The 26332-nt window shown below is 50.0% G+C and overlaps 1 protein-coding gene across 1 annotated transcript in view; it reads right to left on the bottom strand.

Moving 5' to 3' along the window:
* LOC123120503 (uncharacterized) overlaps positions 1 to 25389 on the bottom strand; it is a gene marked incomplete at its 3' end in the record, with an annotated part of 84585 nt that extends 59196 nt beyond the window's left edge. Inside the window, exon 1 of the mRNA XM_044540513.1 lies at positions 24337 to 25389. Coding sequence (XP_044396448.1) covers positions 24337 to 25389 — 1053 coding nt within the window. The remainder of the gene's footprint in view (positions 1 to 24336) is intronic.
* Between the last annotated feature and the right edge of the window lie 943 nt (positions 25390 to 26332).

Genomic DNA, 26332 nt, shown 5'->3' with positions numbered 1-26332 from the left:
CGCCAGGGTGGCTTGGAGGGTTCTGGCGAGTGGGCGAGGGCAGGGCGTGGCTCTGCAGGCGAGCAAGGGCCAGGGGGCGGGACGCGGCGACCCGTGCGCACGCACGTGCAAAACGCGCGCTCTGGCCGCGCCCAGAGCACGCACGCCAGGTGCTCGACGAAAAGCCAGCGCGTGCTAGAGAGCTTGGATGATGCTGGTAGTTAACAGGCCAGGGTTAGGGATAGCTAGGAGCTTAGTGGACATGCTGGATGGGTCAGGGGCTCAAGTCCATAATGCAAACTAGAAAACATGCCAAAACTGTCCATGAACACAAGGTGTTTGACAGAATGCTAAGCGCATCTAGGCAACTCTTGGGGTGGCCAAAATCCCTAGATCCTAGTCTCTTTAGGAGCTGAAGAAGGTGGTAAGGTTAGTTTGGCAAAAACAGAAACTTGTTAGGGCAAGTTTCTGAGAAAACCAGTTTTGGGCAGAAACTAAAAGCTATCATTGCATGCACTAAATACTCCAATGGGTCCAAACTCCTGGACTTAAGGGTTTGGTAGGGAGGACTATAAGTAGGAAAAAGCTCATGGGCACCAGAGCAAAATAAATTAGGGTTGCAGTACAAATCACCAAACTGGAGCAGAATGAAAATGAGGTTGATTCACTCAAATTTTCAAAGAACATCCCTGGGTTTTTGCATGAAGCTGAGTTATAAGCATCTAATGACATCTCCAAACACTTGGAAGAATTTTTAAAAGAATAATTAAATAGGTTGTAGTGCAAAAATACCTACTGGACCAGATTTGAAAAGTTGATGTAGTGCTCAAAATCTCCAATGGCCAAAAGATGTTTTTGCATAAAAGTGATGTGGAAACATCACATGACATCCCCAAATTTTGGTAAAAAATTTAAATGCATTTATCAAATGGTTGCAGTGCAACAGAGGCTCCAAATATATCAAAAATCATTTTAAAAGAATAAAGCTCATGGAAACAATTATGCAAATAAATCCACTGATAAAGAATTGTTTTTATAAAGAGAGCATACAAGTCCAATAATACTTTTGGAAAGTTTCCACTTGAGGTAAAAACCCACAATATTAAAGATGAGAGGGGTTTCTGAAATCAAAGATAAATCCAGAAAACAAAAATTTTAATTTCCTGGAAAAAAATTAATTAATAAAACAAGGTCAAAATTTTGGGGTGTTACACGTCAGCAGGGCCGGGGAGCTCTTCGAGGCCAACAACTCCATCAAAGACCTCAAGCTAAAGCTGGAGGGTCTCGAGAACATGCTGTCGGAGGCCAGGGCCCGGGAAGGGACCCTGACCAAAAACCTGGAGACCGAGAAGCAGCTGCGGAAGAATGAGGCCCTCAACTTCAAGGAGCACGTGGAGGGCGAGAACCGCTGGCTCGATCGCCTCGCCACCGTCGCCAACCAGGCCGCCGCAAGGCTGGCCACTATGGGGATGCCGGATGTGAGGTACACCCTGGAGCGGAGTGTGAGCGCCAACTGCAGCCTGACCCTGTTCTTTGAGAAGGTCGTCGGTGCTTTGGAGCGGCTTCATGCCAACCGGGCGGCCTCGCTGGCCGACGAGGCCCGGAGGCTTTGCTAGGGCGCCATGACCAAGGTTCTCACCAAGGTGGCGTACTGGTACCCCGACCTCGACTTCGACGCCGCGCTGGAGAGCTTGCCGGAGGATACTGACCTCGCGCCGCTCAGGGAGCGCATCAAGCCCGTTATCAGCGGTGTCGGCGGAATTCTGAGGGTGGAGGGCCAGCGCCGAGATTAGGCACCCCGTTTCTTTTCGTTGCTGCAAGTTCACAACCAAGACGATTTTTATCTTTAGTTAGAACTGCAGCAACAAGCGATGTAATATAACTTCTGCAGTACTTTGATATTATGCATGTTATTTTCCTGTTCGATCTCTCTCTGTATGTCCACCCTACGTTTATCGGGTAAGCTTGCCGGCGTGTAAACCCAGGGCGGCATTTTGGGGACGGATCCCCATTGGCCTGCCGGGTGTGCTTGCTGCCGGGCGAACCACCTTACCGCCCTTAACGCGGCCGCCCGAACTGTCGAGCTTGACTCGAGTCAGAATCGAGAGCGTTGCCAGGTGCGGAAGGCTACCCCGCCACTCTCGACGCGGCCGCTTGAGCTGTTGAGCGGACTCGAAACAGAACAAGAGCGTTGCCAATCACGGGAGGGCCCCTTTGCGTGCAGGTTTTCCATACATAGGCAGGATCTCTAAGGACGATAACCTTATATAAAAAAGTAAATAACTCAAGGCTCTGAATGACTTAGCTTTTCTATTGCCGCGCTGGCGTCCTTCGCGCGCGCAGGCGGCACCGTTTTCTCCTGGCCGTCTTCTTCTTTAGAAGTCACGGCGATGCAGAACTGCTAGACCAACTATCAGACCAGATTCTCACAATTGCGCCCCCTACCTGGCGCGCCAAAGATGTCGGTGTGGAACGACACCTATGGGATCACAAGAATCCCTACTACGGTTGCCGGGGCGCGGGGTTGTGAGAAGAGCAGGATTAGTAATCAGCACAAGGATCGTTTACCCAGGTTCGGGCCGCGAGGATGCGTAACCCTAGTCCTGCTTTGGTGAATGTATTGAGTGTTCTTGAGCCCCTTGAACTAGCTACGGTGGCTGAGTAGTTCCAAGGAGCCGAATCCTTCTCCAGTACGCCATGGGCCTCCTTTTATAGTCGAAAGGGGCTGCCATAGTGGCACACAGGAGGTGGAAGGCGTATAGTGCTGCGAGCTTATCGCTCGTATTACAGGACAAGGCGCATTTAATGCACCGCTGAGGTGTCCCCTAGCTTTATCGAGGATGGGAGCGAGGCCTGTCCCGTCCGTTGCCGCTCCTCCTCGCTTCGACATGCGCCCTGGCCAGCGATGCGTGCGGCACCATGCAGGCAGGCAGGCAGCTGAGGTGGCGTGGTGGTAGGGTCTTCATGAAGATCTGCATGCCACCACACAGGCGCTTGCCAATCTGGCCTGGAAGCTGCATGTTGCCACGCAGGTGCCAGCCCAGCTGGTTGAGCTGGCAGCTGCATGCGAACGGCGGTGGAGACTTGGCTGGTGCGGGCCTGGCAGTGGCCCTGCTGGCGTCCTTGGTGATGACCTTGTCGGGCGGCCCGGCAAGGGTCTTGCCGTGGCGCGCTGTCATCCCCGGCAAGGATCTTGCCGGGGGTCTTGTGGCTCTCCTCGGCAAGGATCTTGCCGAGGACCATTGTCTTTTAATCCTCATCTGGTCTTGAATATTCCTTGGTCTTGACAAAGATCTGCAAGCCACCATGGAGGTGCCGCCCGAGCCCTAGTTCCAACGTGGTTGGTTGAGTTGGAACCCGTGGGCTCGAGGGTGGCTCACTCCGCTGGTGTGGGCGAGCCGCCCCGGCAAGGGTCTTGTCGGGGCTGCTGAGGCTGCCCCGGCAAGGGTCTTGCCGGGGAGCCTGCTTCGTCGTTCTACTTCTTTGTGTTCTTGGCCTTGGCGTTGCCTTGGCTGTCTTGGGCTTCGGTTTTACCTCGGTGCACCTCCCCTTTTCTGCTTGGTGCGGCCGTGGGCGCGGCTCCGACTGTCTGTGCACAGGTAAAGGGGTACAAAGGTGCGCCCCTTCTTTTGTACACCAACACATACATCTTGGTGGAGTGCACAAAATGATATGAGTGAAATAACATGCACGCATCACCAAAGACATAAGTGAATTATCATACACAAATAATGATAGAGATAAGCATTAAGCACACATGAAGCATACTATGATCAATCACACAAGACAAACATAGTATCTCACACACATAACGGAAAAAGTATCACGAGTCAAGCAGAAATAGTAGCAAGAAAAACCAATGAGCAAAAAACAAGACACTCTCGAAACCTAATGATATTTACACTTTCTCCCCCTTCGGCAACAAGTACCAAAGAGCTCGAAAAGGTATAGAGCTATGTGCCTCTCTAGGCACGATCCATGGCAGCTTCTGAAGGTGACTTCTGGCTGGTGGCTTCAGTGTGCGTAGATGGCATTGAGATGAGTGTGTCCGCAAATGCTTCAACTGATGTCTGCTGGGTTGGTGGAGTAGATACTGGAGGTGGCACTGGAGCAGTAGCAGCAGGTGCAGAGTGAGTGGTCCTCGTATCTGCAACTGGCATGGGCACTGTCTAAAACCTCTCAGTGGTAGGTCGCTCATCTCCAATGTCCTCTACAGTGGATCTGGATGCCTTGACATCATCTATGAGCTTCTCCACAATAGACTGAACATATGTGATCTTTACATCAAGATCATGAACCTTAGTCTCGACTATCCGCTCTAGACTCTCCTAGTTCTTGGAAATGTTTGTCAGACTCTTCTCAATCCTCAAGGTTGCCTCTAGCAGATAAGTCATCTGGTCATTCTTGGACTTGAGGTTGGCTATGGAGCATTGGGTGCTATTGCCTCTTGAGCTATTCTTGCTATTGCAGCTGCCTGGATCTCTTGTTGAGCCTCAACAGGTACGGGCGTAGTCGGAACCGTAGCTAGAGAGCGCGGCGAGGAACGTGCGAGGGTGCTACGGGTTCCTGGCGTTGCGGTGAAGCTAATGGCTACGATGGTGCGGCCGTTAGATGGCCGGAGCCTCATCGGCGACGAGCTCGTGCGGCGGCGCGTTTGGGTGAGCTTCGTGCGGTGGCTACAGCGCTCGAGAGAGAGAGAGGAGAGGATGGGAAGGTGGCCATGCTCACGGCGGTTGCGACGGAGCAGACGGCGAGGTCGGAGACGAGCTGTAGCAGTGGCGACGGCGGAGGGGATCTCCGACGGTGAGCGGCGAAGGCGAGGTCGGTGACGTAGCTTCGGGGCAAACGAGCGCTCGGGGCTCGGCTTGCTCGAAGGAGTGGGCGACGGCGGTGCTGTAGGACACGTTAGTACGGCGCGAGGTCGACGGTGGCCGCGGTTACTCCGGTGAGGTGGCTGCGGCGGCGTCGGCCATGGTGGGGAGAAGGCGAGGGAGAGGCGATGGGGGAGAATGGCAATGTCCAGGGGCTCGGGGCGCATCGAGAGAGGTCGGCCAGCTCATCCGCGGCGAGGGCGGCAAGCTGCTGGCGCGTGGCGAGCTCACGCTCGCCGGCGTCAGCTCTCTGCCTGCTCTGGCGAGAGCAGGCAGCTGACTGGCGCGGGCCAGCACAGTGCTGGGCCGCCAGGTGGGCTGCCAGGTAAGTTTTCTGCCTTCTGTTCTTTTCTCTTTTTATTTATTTCTGTACTGTGTTTGAAATAGTAAAAATACTATTTCATTTGGAAAAATCCTGGAAATATTCTGAGGCACCTTTGAGATTATTCCCAACAGCCTAAAAATACCTTCAAGATTATTTGGGCATTTGAAAATATTTGTAGCATTTAAAATGCCCAAATGCAAATACTTATGGCTTGTGCAAAAATCCAAGATGGCCTCCAAAAATATGAAACCATTTTTGGCAGAGGTTTTAGCCAAGACCAAAGGTGGTGAACATTTATGGAGGGCATTTCAGGTTCATTGGAAAAAATTTAGTAAACCCTAGTTGTTCTAGGGGGGGTGCTGGGGGTTTCTGGCATCCCCATTTCAGGTTTCTGTGAAATGTAGCCATGATGCAACACTCTAATGCATGAACTAACTAGGATGTGACAACTCACCCCCACTCAAAAGAATCTCGTCCCGAGATTTAGGATCCGTTGGGAAGAAGGTGGGGTACTCAAGTCGAAGACGATCCTCCCTTTCCCAAGTAGCTTCTTTCTCGGAATGGTGTGACCATTGAACTTTGAGAAACTTGATGTTTCGGCGTCGAGTGGTACGCTCGGCTTGATCAAGGATTCGAACGGGATACTCCCGATATGTGAGATTATCTTGGAGATCAAGCGTTTCGTGGTCCACTCCACGGATAGGATCCGAGAAGCAACGCCTGAGTTGGGAAACGTGGAAGACGTCATGAACCTTGGAAAGATGCGGGGGTAGTTCCAATTGGTAGGCAACTTCTCCTCGCTTGGCAAGAATGCGAAAGGGTCCAATGTAGCGAGGGGCCAATTTGCCTTTGATACCGAATCGGTGGGTTCCCTTTAAAGGGGTCACCCGGAGGTAAGCCTTCTCGTCAACCTCAAAAATCATAGCCTTATGTTTGCGATCATAATGGCTCTTTTGGCGAGATTGGGCTGTTTTCAATTTCTCACGAATAATGCGAACCTGCTCTTCTGCTTCCTGAATCATATCCGGGCCGAAGAGTTGTCTTTCCCCGGTTTCTGACCAGTTAAGAGGCGTTCGACATTTTCGTCCATAGAGAACCTCGAAAGGGGATTTGCCCAAACTAGCTTGGTAACTATTGTTATAAGCGAACTTGGCGAATGGAAGGCATTTGTCCCAATCCATGCCGAAGGAGATGACAGAAGCTCGGAGCATATCCTCCAGAATTTGATTAACTCGCTCTACCTCACCACTTGATTGAGGGTGAAAGGCGGTGCTAAAAGAGAGACGAGTTCCCATAGCATTTTGGAAACTTTCCCAAAATCGAGAGGTGAAGAGACTTCCACGGTCTGAGTTAATTTCCAATGGAACACCATGCAGAGACACTATTCGGGAGATGTACAAGTCTGCTAGCTGGCTAGCGGTTATACTCTCACGAACAGGTAGGAAGTGGGCTACTTTGGACAGACGATCGACAACAACGAAGATAGCATTGTTTCCCCTCTTGGTCCTGGGAAACCCAGTAATGAAATCCATACCGATTTTATCCCATTTCCATTCAGGAATAGCCAGAGGCTGAAGGGTGCCAGCAGGCCGTTGATGCTCTGCTTTAACTCGACGGCAGACGTCGCAATTAGCAATGTATTGAGCAATTTCTCTCTTCATCCTAGTCCACCAAAACCTCTGGCGTAGGTCTTGATACATTTTAGTACTACCGGGATGAATGGTGAGAGGAGATTCGTGAGCTTCCTTAAGGATCAATCGCCTCAGGTTGCGCACCTTAGGAACCACTAGGCGGTCTCCAAAGAACACGACACCTTGGTCATCAACGGAGAAACAATCCGCAACTCCTTTCTTGATGTTTCTCTTAATACGGGAGATTCCCGGATCTACCTTCTGAGCTTTAATGATCTGATCCGTAAGGGTAGGTTTCGCCATCAGGGTGGATAGAAATCCTTGAGGAACAATGTGAAGGTTAAGCTTACAGAATTCCTCGTGGAGAAGTGGTTGACTTTGTTGTAACATCAAGTTGTTACAATAGGATTTACGGCTTAGCGCATCAGCCATGACGTTGGCTTTGCCCGGGGTGTAAGTAATTCCTAAGTCGTAGTCTGAGATCAACTCGACCCAACGTCTTTGCCTGAGATTCAGATCCGGTTGGGTGAAAATGTATTTCAGACTCTGGTGGTCGGTGAAAATCTCGCAACGGTTACCGAGAAGGTAATGTCGCCATGTTTTGAGTGCATGGACTACGGCTGCAAGCTCTAGATCATGTGTGGGATAATTATCCTCATGTGGACGCAACTGCCGGGAAGCGTAAGCAATCACATGACGGTCTTGCATGAGTATGCAACCTAGTCCTTGTCGCGAGGCGTCGCAATAGATAACAAAGTCCTTCGAAAAATCTGGTGGTACGAGTACGGGAGCAGATGTCAGGCGTCTTTTCAGTTCCTGAAAGCTGAACTCGCACTGTGGGGTCCACTCGAACCTTTTATCTTTCTTGAGGAGTTCGGTTAGAGGTTTAGCAACCTTGGAGAAATTTTCGACGAAGCGGCGGTAGTAGCTCGCTAAGCCAAGGAAACTCCGAACTTGCTTGACCGTTTCAGGGGGAGTCCAGTCAAGGATGGCTTGAACTCGTTCGGGATTGACAGCAATACCCTTACCAGAGATCACGTGGCCTAGATAGGTCACTTCTGGCAACCAGAATTCACACTTGGAGAATTTGGCATAAAGGCGATGCTCTCGAAGTTTCGTTGGCACTAGCCTTAGATGCTCGGCATGTTCTGCCTCGTTCTTGGAGTAGATGAGTATATCATCGAGGTATACTACGACGAATTTATCCAAATACTCCATGAAGATTGAGTTCATTAACCGAGAGAAGGTGGCTGGAGCATTGGTTAACCCGAAGGACATGACTGTATACTCGTATTGGCCATAACGAGTAACAAAGGCCGTTTTAGGAATGTCCCCGTTCTTGATTTTGATTTGATGGTAGCCCAACCTCAAATCCATTTTAGAGAAGACTGAGGATCCAGCGAGCTGATCATACAGGTCGTTGATCCTGGGAAGCGGATACTTGTTCTTGATTGTGACTAGGTTGACGGGTCGGTAATCTACAACCATCCGATCCGTACCATCCTTCTTCTTGACGAAGAGGACGGGGCAAGCCCACGGAGAAGAACTAGGACGGATGAAACCCTTTTTCAAGGACTCATCGAGTTGTTTCTTAAGCTCGGCTAGCTCTAGGGGTGCCATCTTATAGGGTCTTCTGGAGATTGGGACGGTTCCTGGAACAAGGTCTATCACAAACTCAACATCCCTGTCAGGTGGAATACCTGGCAGTTCTTCAGGGAAGACATCCGGAAAGTCACGGACTACCGGCACATCTTCGAGGTCTGGAAGAGGGTTGGCATTTAATGAGTAGAGCTGACGCTTAGACACTCGGGTCAAAACATTGACTGTCTTGCCCGACGGATGGGTGAGTTGAACAGTTCTAGTGGAGCAATCAATCTTAGCATAATGAGCTGACATCCAGTCCATACCCAAGATGATGTTTATGTCCGAGGACTTGAGAGCTATTAGTGATGCAAGGAAGACCAGTCTGTCAACAAGAATTTCATTTCCATGGCTTATCTTAGAGGTTTGCCATCTAGAACCAGGAGTTTGAATTTCCATGGAAGTAGGCATGTCACTGAATGTGGTGTTGTGTAATCGAGCATAGCTCTCAGAGATAAATGAATGAGATGCTCCAGTATCGAAAAGAACAGTTGCCGGATGGCAATTAACAAGGAGCGTACCAAGGACGACGTTGGGATCCTCATGAGTTCCTTCAGCAGAGACATAGTTGACATGGCCACGTGCAGTGGTGGCTGGCTTGGCGTAGAAAGTCTTTCCTGCTGGCTTACCACGGCCAACGGACTGTCCAGGTTGATTGAGGTTATTTCGGGGGCACTCGCGCTGATAGTGACCCGTTTCTCCACACTTGAAGCATGTCACAATATTGGGGCGTGGAGCAGCATTAGCAGCGGGGCCACCATAAACCTTGGGCGGTGCATGCTGCTGGTTGGGGTGAGGCGCCTCGAAGGATGGCCTCAGAGTGAACCTGGGTGGCAGAGCAGTATTTGGAATCCAGACCCGGCGCTTCTGGGATCCGGAGCCAGATGAGGAACCAAAGTCACGAGAGTGCTTGCGTGCAGCGTCATAGTCAGTTTGTCCTGTCTCGGCACTGATGGCCTTATTGACCAACTTCTGGAAAGAGGTGCACTCATGCAGACGGAGATCACGGCGAAGCTCGGGGCTAAGTCCCTTGCGGAACCTTGCCCGCTTCTTGGCGTCGGTGGATACCTCTTCAGGAGCATAGCGTGCTAGATTTCCAAACTCACGGCTGTAAGCATCCACGGTCAGTCTGCCTTGGGTGAAGTTGCAGAATTCTTCCCGCTTACGATCTATGAGACCCTCCGGAATGTGATGCTCACGGAAAGCCTCACTGAATTCAGCCCAAGTAGTGATTTGGCCAGCTGGGCGCATAGCCTCAAAGTTCTCCCACCAAAGGCTAGCAGGGCCTTCGAGGTGATAGGCAGCGTAGGTAACCTTATCAGCTTCGGCTACGTTAGCAGAACGTAGCTTATGGGTGATGCTGCGAAGCCAATCATCCGCATCAAGGGGCTCGACGGAGTGGTTGAACTTCGGTGGGTACAGCTTGATAAAGTCATTGATGGACACCAGGTCGTCCCTCTGGTGACGTGCAGTATTCTGCTCAATTCGCTCTAGCAAGCGGTTAGTCTCACGCTTGTTTCTTTCTGCCTCCAGCATAACTTCGGCCAGTGAAGGCGGTTGGGGCAGATCCTCCGCCCTGGCTGCATTGGCTTCATCCTGCGCCTGGACAGCAGGGTTGTTGCGGGTGTTAACCATCCTAGGAGGAACAAAGCAACGGTTTAGACGGGGATGGCTAAATCTTGATAGGGAAATGCAGAATGTAATGGATAACACGGAATGCAGAGATGACCATCAGTATGACATGGTAACATGGCAACATACATATACCAACGGTCATACACGCCATACATAGTTTAGTACAAGCCCAGGCCAAGGTACAGCTACGATGAAGGACGATACATCTCATCAGAGGCATTCCAAGCTCCTATACATTATTTTTCTACACCTCCGGAACGTGATACACACCAAGTCGTATCCCACAAGACACGCAGGACTGTGGAGATTACAACTGTTACAATACTAGTAGAGCTACTACCAACTCAGACGTCTCCGTAGTAATCCTCATAGAAGTCACCGCCATGTCCTGGGAGCTGAACATGATCATCCGGAAACAGTCGGTCCTGTGGAGCCTGCGGTCCATAGGGACTCGGGTGTGGCCTTGGTCCAACAAACGGTGGCAGACGGGGTCCACGAGGAGGGGTGATGCCTCCTACATCAAGCCATTCCATACATTCTGGCAGGCCAGATCGCACGGGATATATGTCCCTCATGTCCATGAACCCAGCTTGCACGGCAGGTGCAAACCGTGTCAGTGTGGCCCAGTGATCAGCACGAGCATTAAAGAGCTCCATTCGCAAGGCACGATTCTCACGGTCCTTGTCCTCAAGCATCTCGGTGGTGGTACGGAGTAGTGAGCCCTCATGGGTAGAATCACAGTAAGTGGCCTGATAGTACCCCTGTGCCCCAGGGAGTGCTGCTGGCATATAGCAGAAGTCGGTGTTCTGAAGCAAGGCAGTTCTGGCTCGCATGATAGTCATCATTGAGTAAGCTGCGTCCTGCACGGACATCTCGACAGTAACCCCAAGTCCATAAGAGCAATGGAGGGGTTCAGTGGCTCCAGGGTAGGATGGGTAAATCCTGACGGTGCAAAGATATTGACTTTGATTAAAGTCTCGGAACTGCTCCTCGACGGTATACTCGGGATACCAACGATAGCCTGTCTCAACCATCACTCGGACCAACATGGCCGTGTGACCAGGTACGCCGATGCACCGGGTCAGACGAACCACTTGGTTCTGGGAACGGGTGGCCATCTGAAAGCACGAAATAATGCAAGGCATTAGTATTTCTAGGAGAATTCGGACAGCATAACGGCTGTAAATGCTCGAGAAAGGATTTGAGACATTCGCAACAGTTTGCAATACCACTCAACAACATCATGTCAAGGTTCTGGTTCAACCGACAACATACCAAGGTAATAGAAACTGAACCGAAGCATGGAACCAACAATCCTATAAGTTACTACGGACTAGTAACACGTGAACCTGATAGAGAGGAGAGAGCCTAGTCCTTAACCCGCGTAGAATGAGAAGAGTATGACTCAGATCAGAGGGCATGAGGTAAGGAGTAAAAGCACCTTACGTTCCCTCCCACAATCAATTCCCCTACATATAACTAAAGCATTTCTAGACTCGACATCAACCAGTTTGGCTTATCGCACCTACAGGCAGTCCGGCTCTGATGCCAACGCTGTCAGGACCCCGATTCCAAATCACACCGATCAAGCCTGTAACACCTCATATAACATTGCGGCCTCACGCACGGTACTCCCACGGGTGTCGCCTTACCATGGCCCGGGACCGTTTGCGCCTTTTGGCTCACGTATATGATAATGTCGCTAGCATCCATATGACAGAGAACCCGGGCCGACATGGCTAGTCGTGAACCCAAAGCGGCACTAACGTATGGGGACAGGCATACATGAATCAACATCGAACGTGTCGGTCAGCAGCGTGTGAATCCGGGCTGTAGCACCGGGCTAACAGGACTCCGGGAACCCGGGCTGTAGCAGGCTAGGCAGGACTCCGGATGTCACCGCGTGACATTTCCCCGAAGGGACAGACACAGGAACGATATGACTCACATGCCGGCCAGTCAAGTGTCCAGAGCAGTAGTGCTGGGCTAGCAGGACTCCGGTGAACCGGGCTGTAGCGGACTACTATGGCTCAAGGAGGCACTAGACTACATTTCCTCATAAGAGAGGCTGCTAAAGATAAACAACTAGATTGTCGGATCCCACACATACCAAGCATTTCAAACATACACACAATATGCTCGATATGTGCAAATACAACATGGCATCACAACAAAACTCTACAACTCAAGTACTTTATTTAAAGGGCTCCGGAGAGCCTTACATAACTTGTTCATACAGATAGGGGTCACATGACCCGACACTCAAGTAATACAATCATACAAGCACGTGCGGAAGCAAACTGTCTGGGTACAGACACTAGAAAGAAAGAAGGCTTGACGAAGCCTGTCTATCTACATAGGCCCTTCACAAGCCTAGATCACCACCTGGGTGGCGCGTCACTCGTCGTCGTCGAGTTCTACGTAGAACCCGTCAGAAGGGGCAGGGTTGTCGTCTGAAACAGTAATTAAAGCAACATGAGTACAAAGGTACTCAGCAAGTCTTACAACAGATCCTATTATACATGCTCATTCTCAAGAAGGTAGTGGGGTTATTGCAGCAAGCCAGCTTTGACTCTTGGCTAAGCTATCCTACGATACACCACTTGTGAAATAGTTTTCGCACACGAGTCCACTAATCACCATCTCAATACTCCACCGTGGATCCTCCCTCGTCATCCAACGAGAGGGCCATCCGCGGTACTCACACTTATCTTGAGGCTTTTAGTAGTATCCATTTACTTGTCTATGAACTGCATAAGCGACCAAGTAGTCCTTTACCGCGGACGCGGCTATTCGAATAGTTTCATACCCTGCAGGGGTGTACTTCGTCACACACGCTCTCACCACTTATCGTCGCTACACGACGTGTACTCGGCAACCTTCAAGCGGAAGCCCAACGTGGGTGTCGGCCACAGCCTACCTAAACACTCGAGTCTCTAGTCCAGGTTTATCGCCTATTTAGGTTCCATCCGCAGGGAGTCCGGCCGAGGTTTCCACATACGGCCCCAAACGATGTGTGCAGGGTTCCCGGACACCAAACGGGCGACTCGGTACACCGTGCTACGAGCCTACCGCATCACAGCCCACCCCTTGGTCAGCGCTGTCCACGGCCTCCAGCTTACTACAAACACCAGAAACTACGTGCAACTCCTGGACAGAGGACAAGGGTGATTAAGAAGCCGAGGGGGTCCATTGGTTTCGGGCCCAATGTGTGGTAGTAGCTGAATCTTAAATCACGCATACAGATCTCAGTTCTTAGGGACGGTCTCAATGAAACAACCCACCATGTACTCCTACATGGCCTCCCATCGATACCTTTACCAAATCGTGTTCAACACTTCACCCTCTTTACCCACACACACACTTTCACTCTAGTTCATCACCCTGATGAGCCAGACCTGACACAACTCTAAGCATAGCAAGCATAGCATTGTAGGAACACAACATGGCTCAATCAACTCCTACACATGCTAGTGGGTTTCATCTAGTTACTGTGGCAATGACAGGTCATGCAAAGGAAAGTGGGTTCAACTACCGCAACACACAGCAGTTTGAATCGCGTTGTCTTAATGCAGTAAACGAGAGCAGAAGCGAGAAGATGGGTTTGTATCGAAATGATCAATGGGTTGCTTGCCTGACAGAGTGGTGGTGGGATACTGCCCTTCAGTTTGATACTCGTGAATATCCTCGGAGGCAGGACCTACCACGATGAGCATACCGAAGCACAATCAACACCAAGCAAGTGCAACAATATGATGCATGCATGATACATGGCAAGATGGATGTGTTGGGCTAATGCAACTAAGACCAGATGGGTTTGGACTAATTTGAATCAAAGATTCAAATTCCAAGTTCATAAATGGCCCATATTAATGCTTTATCTTGTTCTGTATAAAACAGTAGGTTAACTTGCTTAATCATGCGTGAAACCAGTATAGATGGATAGAATGGATTTTTCTGATCATTTTTCATATATAAATCTTTTCATTCTGAGCTATAGATTATTTTCTATGATTTTTTGAAGTTTGTGATAATTTCTGGAATTTTCAATATAACAATAATTCCAGTAAAAGCTTTACTGCGTCAGCCTGACGTCAGTGTGACGTCAGCAGGTCAACGGGGTCGTCCAGGTCATACCTGACGTGTGGGTCCCCTGTGTCAGTGACACTGTTAGGTAATTAGTTAATTAGGATTAGTTTTAACTCTAACTCAGATTAGTTAGCGGGCGGGCCCCACTCGTCAGTGACCCTGGGGGGGTTGACCTGTGGTCAAACCACGTTGACTCGCCGGCGTTTAGCCGCCGGCGACGTCCAGACGCGGCGGTGGAGTGCGGGATCCCCCCTCCGGCGACCAAAAGGACGGCGGAGAGTACCTATGTGTAGCTGGGGGCGAACCGCGTCGACTGGTGGTGGTAGTGGAGCTCGGGGTCGCCGGAATCGACGCCGGCGACGAGCCGTGCGGCTGCAGGGGTACGGGCGTAGTCGGAACCGTAGCTAGAGAGCGCGGCGAGGAACGTGCGAGGGTGCTACGGGTTCTTGGAGTTGCGGTGAAGCTAATGGCTACGGTGGTGCGGCCGTTAGATGGCCGGAGCCTCATCGGCGACGAGCTCGTGCGGCGGCGCATTTGGGTGAGCTTCGTGCGGTGGCTACAGCGCTCGAGAGAGAGAGAGGAGAGGATGGGAAGGTGGCCATGCTCACGGCGGTTGCGACGGAGCAGACGGCGAGGTCGGAGACGAGCTGTAGCAGTGGCGACGGCGGAGGGGATCTCCGACGGTGAGCGGCGAAGGCGAGGTCGGTGACGTAGCTTCGGGGCAAACGAGCGCTCGGGGCTCGGCTTGCTCGAAGGAGTGGGCGACGGCGGTGCTGTAGGACACGTTAGTACGGCGCGAGGTCGACGGTGGCCGCGGTTACTCCGGTGAGGTGGCTGCGGCGGCGTCGGCCATGGTGGGGAGAAGGCGAGGGAGAGGCGATGGGGGAGAATGGCAATGTCCAGGGGCTCGGGGCGCATCGAGAGAGGTCGGCCAGCTCATCCGCGGCGAGGGCGGCAAGCTGCTGGCGCGTGGCGAGCTCACGCTCGCCGGCGTCAGCTCTCTGCCTGCTCTGGCGAGAGCAGGCAGCTGACTGGCGCGGGCCAGCACAGTGCTGGGCCGCCAGGTGGGCTGCCAGGTAAGTTTTCTGCCTTCTGTTCTTTTCTCTTTTTATTTATTTCTGTACTGTGTTTGAAATAGTAAAAATACTATTTCATTTGGAAAAATCCTGGAAATATTCTGAGGCACCTTTGAGATTATTCCCAACAGCCTAAAAATACCTTCAAGATTATTTGGGCATTTGAAAATATTTATAGCATTTAAAATGCCCAAATGCAAATACTTATGGCTTGTGCAAAAATCCAAGATGGCCTCCAAAAATATGAAACCATTTTTGGCAGAGGTTTTAGCCAAGACCAAAGGTGGTGAACATTTATGGAGGGCATTTCAGGTTCATTGGAAAAATTTAGTAAACCCTAGTTGTTCCAGGGGGGGTCCTGGGGGTTTCTGGCATCCCCATTTCAGGTTTCTGTGAAATGTAGCCATGATGCAACACTCTAATGCATGAACTAACTAGGATGTGACAACTCACCCCCACTCAAAAGAATCTCGTCCCGAGATTTAGGATCCGTTGGGAAGAAGGTGGGGTACTCAAGTCGAAGACGATCCTCCCTTTCCCAAGGAGCTTCTTTCTCGGAATGGTGTGACCATTGAACTTTGAGAAACTTGATGTTTCGGTGTCGAGTGGTACGCTCGGCTTGATCAAGGATTCGAACGGGATACTCCCGATATGTGAGATTATCTTGGAGATCAAGCGTTTCGTGGTCCACTCCACGGATAGGATCCGAGAAGCAACGCCTGAGTTGGGAAACGTGGAAGACGTCATGAACCTTGGAAAGATGCGGGGGTAGTTCCAATTGGTAGGCAACTTCTCCTCGCTTGGCAAGAATGCGAAAGGGTCCAATGTAGCGAGGGGCCAATTTGCCTTTGATACCGAATCGGTGGGTTCCCTTTAAAGGGGTCACCCGGAGGTAAGCCTTCTCCTCAACCTCAAAAATCATAGCCTTATGTTTGCGATCATAATGGCTCTTTTGGCGAGATTGGGCTGTTTTCAATTTCTCACGAATAATGCGAACCTGCTCTTCTGCTTCCTGAATCATATCCGGGCCAAAGAGTTGTCTTTCCCCGGTTTCTGACCAGTTAAGAGGCGTTCGACATTTTCGTCCATAGAGAACCTCGAAAGGGGATTTGCCCAAACTAGCTTGGTAACTATTGTTATAAGCGAACTCGGCGAATGGAAGGCATTTCTCCCAATCCATGCCGAAAGAGATGACAGAAGCTCGGAGCATATCCTCCCGAATTTGATTAACTCGTTCTACCTGACCACTTGATTGAGGGTGAAAGGCGGTGCTAAAAGAGAGACGAGTTCCCATAGCATTTTGGAAACTTTCCCAAAATCGAGAGGTGAAGAGACTTCCACGGTCTGAGTTAATTTCCAATGGAACACCATGCAGAGACACTATTCGGGAGATGTACAAGTCTGCTAGCTGGCTAGCGGTTATACTCTCACGAACAGGTAGGAAGTGGGCTACTTTGGACAGACGATCGACAACAACGAAGATAGCATTGTTTCCCCTCTTGGTCCTGGGAAACCCAGTAATGAAATCCATACCGATTTTATCCCATTTCCATTCAGGAATAGCCAGAGGCTGAAGGGTGCCAGCAGGCCGTTGATGCTCTGCTTTAACTCGACGGCAGACGTCGCAATTAGCAATGTATTGAGCAATTTCTCTCTTCATCCTAGTCCACCAAAACCTCTGGCGTAGGTCTTGATACATTTTAGTACTACCGGGATGAATGGTGAGAGGAGATTCATGAGCTTCCTTAAGGATCAATCGCCTCAGGTTGTGCACCTTAGGAACCACTAGGCGGTCTCCAAAGAACACGACACCTTGGTCATCAACGGAGAAACAATCCGCAACTCCTTTCTTGATGTTTCTCTTAATACGGGAGATTCCCGGATCTACCTTCTGAGCTTTAATGATCTGATCCGTAAGGGTAGGTTTCGCCACCAGGGTGGATAGAAATCCTTGAGGAACAATGTGAAGGTTAAGCTTACAGAATTCCTCGTGGAGAAGTGGTTGACTTTGTTGTAACATCAAGTTGTTACAATAGGATTTACGGCTTAGCGCATCAGCCATGACGTTGGCTTTGCCCGGGGTGTAAGTAATTCCTAAGTCGTAGTCTGAGATCAACTCGACCCAACGTCTTTGCCTGAGATTCAGATCCGGTTGGGTGAAAATGTATTTCAGACTCTGGTGGTCGGTGAAAATCTCGCAACGGTTACCGAGAAGGTAATGTCGCCATGTTTTGAGTGCATGGACTACGGCTGCAAGCTCTAGATCATGTGTGGGATAATTATCCTCATGTGGACGCAACTGCCGGGAAGCGTAAGCAATCACATGACGGTCTTGCATGAGTATGCAACCTAGTCCTTGTCGCGAGGCGTCGCAATAGATAACAAAGTCCTTCGAAAAATCTGGTGGTACGAGTACGGGAGCAGATGTCAGGCGTCTTTTCAGTTCCTGAAAGCTGAACTCGCACTGTGGGGTCCACTCGAACCTTTTATCTTTCTTGAGGAGTTCGGTTAGAGGTTTAGCAACCTTGGAGAAATTTTCGACGAAGCGGCGGTAGTAGCTCGCTAAGCCAAGGAAACTCCGAACTTGCTTGACCGTTTCAGGGGGAGTCCAGTCAAGGATGGCTTGAACTCGTTCGGGATTGACAGCAATACCCTTACCAGAGATCACGTGGCCTAGATAGGTCACTTCTGGCAACCAGAATTCACACTTGGAGAATTTGGCATAAAGGCGATGCTCTCGAAGTTTCGTTGGCACTAGCCTTAGATGCTCGGCATGTTCTGCCTCGTTCTTGGAGTAGATGAGTATATCATCGAGGTATACTACGACGAATTTATCCAAATACTCCATGAAGATTGAGTTCATTAACCGAGAGAAGGTGGCTGGAGCATTGGTTAATCCGAAGGACATGACTGTATACTCGTATTGGCCATAACGAGTAACAAAGGCCGTTTTAGGAATGTCCCCGTTCTTGATTTTGATTTGATGGTAGCCCAACCTCAAATCCATTTTAGAGAAGACTGAGGATCCAGCGAGCTGATCATACAGGTCGTTGATCCTGGGAAGCGGATACTTGTTCTTGATTGTGACTAGGTTGACGGGTCGGTAATCTACAACCATCCGATCCGTACCATCCTTCTTCTTGACGAAGAGGACGGGGCAAGCCCACGGAGAAGAACTAGGACGGATGAAACCCTTTTTCAAGGACTCATCGAGTTGTTTCTTAAGCTCGGCTAGCTCTAGGGGTGCCATCTTATAGGGTCTTCTGGAGATTGGGACGGTTCCTGGAACAAGGTCTATCACAAACTCAACATCCCTGTCAGGTGGAATACCTGGCAGTTCTTCAGGGAAGACATCCGGAAAGTCACGGACTACCGGCACATCTTCGAGGTCTGGGAGAGGGTTGGCATTTAGTGAGTAGAGCTGACGCTTAGACACTCGGGTCAAAACATTAACTGTCTTGCCCGACGGATGGGTGAGTTGAACAGTCCTAGTAGAGCAATCAATCTTGGCATAATGGGCTGACATCCAGTCCATACCCAAGATGATGTTTATGTCCGAGGACTTGAGAGCTATTAGACCAGTCTGTCAACAAGAATTTGATTTCCATGGCTTATCTTAGAGGTTTGCCACTTAGAACCAGGGGTTTGGATTACCATGGAAGTAGGCATGTCACAGAATGTGGTGTTGTGTAATCGAGCATAGCTCTCAGAGATAAATGAATGAGATGCTCCAGTATCGAAAAGAACAGTTGCCGGATGGCAATTAACAAGGAGCGTACCAAGGACGACGTTGGGATCCTCATGAGTTTCTTCAGCTGAAACATAGTTGACATGGCCACGTGCAGTGGTGGCTGGCTTGGCGTAGTAAGCCTTTCCTGCTGGCTTACCACGGCCAACGGACTGTCCAGGTTGATTGAGGTTGTTTCGGGGGCACTCGCGCAAATAGTGACCCGTTTCTCCACACTTGAAGCATGTCACAACATTGGGGCGTGGAGCGGCATTAGCAGCGGGGCCACCATAAACCTTGGGCGGTGCATGCTGCTGGCATATAGCAGAAGTCGGTGTTCTGAAGCAAGGCAGTTCTGGCTCGCATGATAGTCATCATTGAGTAAGCTGCGTCCTGCACAGACATCTCGATAGTAACCCCAAGTCCATAAGAGCAATGGAGGGGTTCAGTGGCTCCAGGATAAGATGGGTAGATCCTGACTGTGCAAAGATACTGACTTTGATTAAAGTCTCGGAACTGCTCCTCGACGGTATACTCGGGATACCAACGATAGCCTGTCTCAACCATCACTCGGACCAACATGGCCGTGTGACCAGGTACGCCGATGCACCTGGTCAGACGAACCACTTGGTTCAGGGAACGGGTGGCCATCTGAAAGCACGAAATAATGCAAGGCATTAGTATTTCTAGGAGAATTTGGACAGCATAACGGCTGTAAATGCTCGAAAAGGATTTGAGACATTCGCAACAGTTTGCAATACCACTCAACAACATCATGTCAAGGTTCTGGTTCAACCGACAACATACTAGGGTAGTAGAAACTGATCCGAAGCATGGAACCAACAATCCTATAAGTTACTACGGATTAGTAACACGTGAACCTGATAGAGAGGAGAGAGCCTAGTCCTTAACCCGCGTAGAATGAGAAGAGTATGACTCAGATCAGAGGGCATGAGGTAAAGGAGTAAAAGCACCTTACGTTCCCTCCCACAATCAATTCCCCTACATATAACTAAAGCATTTCTAGACTCGACATCGACCAGTTTGGCTTATCGCACCTACAGGCAGTCCGGCTCTGATGCCAACGCTGTCAGGACCCCGATTCCAAATCACACCGATCTAGCCTGTAACACCTCATATAACATTGCGGCCTCACGCACGGTACTCCCACGGGTGTCGCCTTACCATGGCCCGGGACCGTTTGCGCCTTTTGGCTCACGTATATGATAATGTCGCTAGCATCCATATGACAGAGAACCCGGGCCGACATGGCTAGTCGTGAACCCAAAGCGGCACTAACGTATGGGGACAGGCATACATGAATCAACATCGAACGTGTCGGTCAGCAGCGTGTGAATCCGGGCTGTAGCACCGGGCTAACAGGACTCCGGGAACCCGGGCTGTAGCAGGCTAGGCAGGACTCCGGATGTCACCGCGTGACATTTCCCCGAAGGGACAGACACAGGAACGATATGACTCACATGCCGGCCAGTCAAGTGTCCAGAGCAGTAGTGCTGGGCTAGCAGGACTCCGGTGAACCGGGCTGTAGCGGACTACTATGGCTCAAGGAGGCACTAGACTACATTTCCCCATAAGAGAGGCTGCTAAAGATAAACAACTAGATTGTCGGATCCCACACATACCAAGCATTTCAAACATACACACAATATGCTCGATATGTGCAAATACAACATGGCATCACAACAAAACTCTACAACTCAAGTACTTTATTTAAAGGGCTCCGGAGAGCCTTACATAACTTGTTCATACAGATAGGGGTCACATGACCCGACACTCAAGTCATATAATCATACAAGCACATGCGGAAGCAAACTGTCTGGGTACAGACTCTAGAAAGAAAGAAGGCTTGACGAAGCCTGTCTATCTATATAGGCCCTTCACAAGCCTAGATCACCACCTGGGTGGCGCGTCACTCGTCGTCGTCGAGTTCTACGTAGAACCCGTCAGAAGGGGCGGTGTTGTCGTCTGAAAACAGTAATTAAAGCAACATGAGTACAAAGGTACTCAGCAAGTCTTACAACAGATCCTATTATACATGCTCATTCTCAAGAAGGTAGTGGGGTTATTGCAGCAAGCCAGCTTTGACTCTTGGCTAAGCTATCCTACGATACACCACTTGTGAAATAGTTTTCGCACACGAGTCCACTAATCACCATCTCAATACTCCACCGTGGATCCTCCCTCGTCATCCAACGAGAGGGCCATCCGCGGTACTCACACTTATCTTGAGGCTTTTAGTAGTATCCATTTACTTGTCTATGAACTGCATAAGCGACCAAGTAGTCCTTTACCGCGGACGCGGCTATTCGAATAGTTTCATACCCTGCAGGGGTGTACTTCATCACACACGCTCTCACCACTTATCGTCGCTACACGACGTGTACTCGGCAACCTTCAAGCGGAAGCCCAACGTGGGTGTCGGCCACAGCCTACCTAAACACTCGAGTCTCTAGTCCAGGTTTATCGCCTATTTAGGTTCCATCCGCAGGGAGTCCGGCCGAGGTTTCCACATACGGCCCCAAACGATGTGTGCAGGGTTCCCGGACACCAAACGGGCGACTCGGTACACCGTGCCACGAGCCTACCGCATCACAGCCCACCCCTTGGTCAGCGCTGTCCACGGCCTCCAGCTTACTACAAACACCAGAAACTACGTGCAACTCCTGGACAGAGGACAAGGGTGATTAAGAAGCCGAGGGGGTCCATTGGTTTCGGGCCCAATGTGTGGTAGTAGCTGAATCTTAAATCACGCATACAGATCTCAGTTCTAAGGGACGGTCTCAATGAAACAACCCACCATGTACTCCTACATGGCCTCCCATCGATACCTTTACCAAATCGTGTTCAACACTTCACCCTCTTTACCCACACACACACTTTCACTCTAGTTCATCACCCTGATGAGCCAGACCTGACACAACTCTAAGCATAGCAAGCATAGCATTGTAGGAACACAACATGGCTCAATCAACTCCTACACATGCTAGTGGGTTTCATCTAGTTACTGTGGCAATGACAGGTCATGCAAAGGAAAGTGGGTTCAACTACCGCAACACACAGCAGTTTGAATCGCGTTGTCTTAATGCAGTAAACGAGAGCAGAAGTGAGAAGATGGGTTTGTATCGAAATGATCAATGGGTTGCTTGCCTGACAGAGTGGTGGTGGGATACTGCCCTTCAGTTGGATACTCGTGAATATCCTCGGAGGCAGGACCTACCACGATGAGCATACCGAAGCACAATCAACACCAAGCAAGTGCAACAATATGATGCATGCATGAGACATGGCAAGATGGATGTGTTGGGCTAATGCAACTAAGACCAGATGGGTTTGGACTAATTTGAATCAAAGATTCAAATTCCAAGTTCATAAATGGCCCATATTAATGCTTTATCTTGTTCTGTATAAAACAGTAGGTTAACTTGCTTAATCATGCATGAAACCAGTACAGATGGATAGAATGGATTTTTCTGATCATTTTTCATATATAATCTTTTCATTCTGAGCTATAGATTATTTTCTATGATTTTTTGAAGTTTGTGATAATTTCTGGAATTTTCAATATAACAATAATTCCAGTAAAAGCTTTACTGCGTCAGCCTGACGTCAGTGTGACGTCAGCAGGTCAACGGGGTCGTCCAGGTCATACCTGACGTGTGGGTCCCCTGTGTCAGTGACACTGTTAGGTAATTAGTTAATTAGGATTAGTTTTAACTCTAACTCAGATTAGTTAGCAGGCGGGCCCCACTCGTCAGTGACCCTGGGGGGGTTGACCTGTGGTCAAACCACGTTGACTCGCCGGCGTTTAGCCGCCGGCGACGTCCAGACGCGGCGGTGGAGTGCGGGATCCCCCCTCCGGCGACCAAAAGGACGGCGGAGAGTACCTATGTGTAGCTGGGGGCGAACCGCGTCGACTGGTGGTGGTAGTGGAGCTCGGGGTCGTCGGAATCGACGCCGGCGACGAGCCGTGCGGCTGCCGGGGTACGGGCGTAGTCGGAACCGAAGCTAGAGAGCGCGGCGAGGAACGTGCGAGGGTGCTACGGGTTCCTGGCGTTGCGGTGAAGCTAATGGCTATGGTGGTGCGGCCGTTAGATGGCCGGAGCCTCGTCGGCGACGAGTTCGTGCGGCGGCGCGTTCGGGTGAGCTTCGTGCGGTGGCTACAGCGCTCGAGAGAGAGAGAGGAGAGGATGGGAAGGTGGCCATGCTCACGGCGGTTGCGACGGAGCAGACGGCGAGGTCGGAGACGAGCTGTAGCAGTGGCGACGGCGGAGGGGATCTCCGACGGTGAGCGGCGAAGGCGAGGTCGGTGACGGAGCTTCGGGGCAAACGAGCGCTCGGGGCTCGGCTTGCTCGAAGGAGTGGGCGACGGCGGTGCTGTAGGACACGTTAGTACGGCGCGAGGTCGACGGTGGCCGCGGTTACTCCGGTGAGGTGGCTGCGGCGGCGTCGGCCATGGTGGGGAGAAGGCGAGGGAGAGGCGATGGGGGAGAATGGCAATGTCCAGGGGCTCGGGGCGCATCGAGAGAGGTCGGCCAGCTCATCCGCGGCGAGGGCGGCAAGCTGCTGGCGCCGTGGCGAGCTCACGCTCGCCGGCGTCAGCTCTCTGCCTGCTCTGGCGAGAGCAGGCAGCTGACTGGCGCGGGCCAGCACAGTGCTGGGCCGCCAGGTGGGCTGCCAGGTAAGTTTTCTGCCTTCTGTTCTTTTCTCTTTTTATTTATTTCTGTACTGTGTTTGAAATAGTAAAAATACTATTTCATTTGGAAAAATCCTGGAAATATTCTGAGGCACCTTTGAGATTATTCCCAACAGCCTAAAAATACCTTCAAGATTATTTGGGCATTTGAAAATATTTATAGCATTTAAAATGCCCAAATGCAAATACTTATGGCTTGTGCAAAAATCCAAGATGGCCTCCAAAAATATGAAACCATTTTTGGCAGAGGTTTTAGCCAAGACCAAAGGTGGTGAACATTTATGGAGGGCATTTCAGGTTCATTGGAAAAAATTTAGTAAACCCTAGTTGTTCCAGGGGGGGTGCTGGGGGTTTCTGGCATCCCCATTTCAGGTTTCTGTGAAATGTAGCCATGATGCAACACTCTAATGCATGAACTAACTAGGATGTGACAAAGATAGTGCTCGTGGTGGCCAAACCAGCAAGCAAATGCTTCACTGATCCAAGCTTATGTGTATCATAATCTTTCTTGGGAATAGGCTTGTACATATTGGCCATGGAGTTGTGATCCGTCCTTGGCTTCCCATAGACATCAATGTCATTTTCTTCTTCCTCAGGGGCACCAAGAAGTTCAGCCCACTCAGAGATAGTTGACTGGTATCTATGTCCCTCGGTCATCCATGCAACCTTGCCATCTGGATAGAAATGAGTTATGGGGTAGAATTGCATAATCATCTCGTCATTCCACTTGGTGAGCTTCTGACCAACAAAATCATCAACTCCTACAAGCCTAAAACTCTCATGGACATGGGGGAAGTGATCCTCATTGGCATCAATGTACTTCCAATCCACCCACTTCATGTCACTGAGTATGGGCTTCTTATCAAGCAATACAGTCTCATAGAAATCATGTTGTTCTCGTGTGTGAAAGTGGTAATCACAAGCAGTCCTCCTCCTGACAGAGTAAGGATTAGACATCCTCCACTGATGCAAACCCTTATCCTTCCTGAGCATCATGTTCTCGGCTACTGGATGAGCATTGTCATGATCTGGAATCTTTGGCTTCAACTTTCTGAGCACTAGTGGCTCATCATCAACATTAACCTCAGGCAGTGGGGCCTTGTTCTTCTTAGCAACGAAGATGTTTCTTGTAGATCTCTTAGGAGCAGGTGCTTTGGGCTTGGACTTGGGCTTGGAGGGAGCAGCAGACTTCATAGCATCTGACATTAGCTTCTGAGTCTTTGCTGGAGGTGCTGGTTCCTCTTCCTCTTCCTCCTCATCATGATCATCTTCCCTCATGGAAGGTTTGCCAATGACTACAACAGTTGTCTTCCTAGCCCTTTTCTTCTTCTTGCTGGCATCAGCCTCTGCATCACTTGGATCCTCAAGTATGAATGTCATTGTTTCCTTTGGAGTTGTGGCTTTGTTTGCCTTTGACAAAGGTACTTTCCTTACAACAGTCCTGTCCTTGGCACTGGGCCTGGTGCTAGCAGAAGTACCATACTCTTTTCTTAGCACAGCCTTTTTCTTGGATGTGGCCTCGCTAGCCAAAAAATATGCAGCTTCATCATCTGAATTCCTCTTCTTCTTGGTCCTTGTGGGAGCCTTTGGCAGATCTAGAGAGCTTTTGATGCCTTCATAGTAGCTCTTAGCTAGACTTGATCCCTCACTGAGATCAACATTCTGCTCTGACATGTTCTGACTATCACTGCCACTTGACATCTTGCAAACAGTCCCTCTGAATAGATGGGTATGGGCAGAGTAGATGAGTTATCACAAAAAGCATATGATTTTCCAAAAAAATTGAGTTCAAATCTTAGTTCTAGGTTTCCATGGAATGCATTTCGGAGCTACCGAGTTGGTAATTTCAGTGATACCGAAGCAATCACAGAACCAAAACACTCCATTTTGGTAGAACCAATATGTGGCTTGGTGTCTCTGAGTTGCTAGGGTTTCACTGAAACTTTACTTTCGGTCTCACTGATTAGTACGTTTCGGTGGAACCGAGATGTCCTAGTGCAATGGCCAGGGCCAAATCGATGGGACCGAAAATTCCTAATCGGTCGGTCCGAGATGCGTTCGGCGGAAACCTAAACCTAAATTTTTTGCTCGAATCTATTCTAATGAATTAATCTGGTTGATAGAAGAGTCACATTCATGGAAAGATACATGGCATTAACCCTTGTGCATTGAATCAGAGAAAATGAAGCACGAGGGGGTCGAATCTCACCCTAACTTGGTGGAGATCCTCTATGTTGGCAACGGCGAGGCAGATTGCCGTTGACGGCGACGGAGTCCTGCGGCGAGGGCGCATGGGAGATGGCGACGATGATCCGGAGACAAGGGAGGCGGCAGCAACGGGGTACCGGGTCATAGCGTTTGAAGAAATTTTCAACGTACGGTCGCGTTGGATATATATATATATATATATATAGGACGGCTGTTTGGGACACCTAGGTGCCTGGGCACCTTACCTCCTAGCCGTTGGATGTATGGCATTGCCGTTGATCCAAGTACTAGTGGGTAAACCCGTTAATGAGTATATTTGGTAGTAACAAAAATTTATGGTAAGCATGTATGCATGCGTGCATGGCATTTCAATACTAATTGATAGTCATCAATGCATTAAAGTTTCCAGATTTTAGTGCATGTAACTAAATTATAT

The sequence above is a fragment of the Triticum aestivum genome, chromosome 5D (genome assembly GCF_018294505.1).
Source record: "Triticum aestivum cultivar Chinese Spring chromosome 5D, IWGSC CS RefSeq v2.1, whole genome shotgun sequence".
NCBI lineage: Eukaryota > Viridiplantae > Streptophyta > Magnoliopsida > Poales > Poaceae > Triticum > Triticum aestivum.
This window is presented reverse-complemented; position numbering and strand designations above follow the sequence as displayed.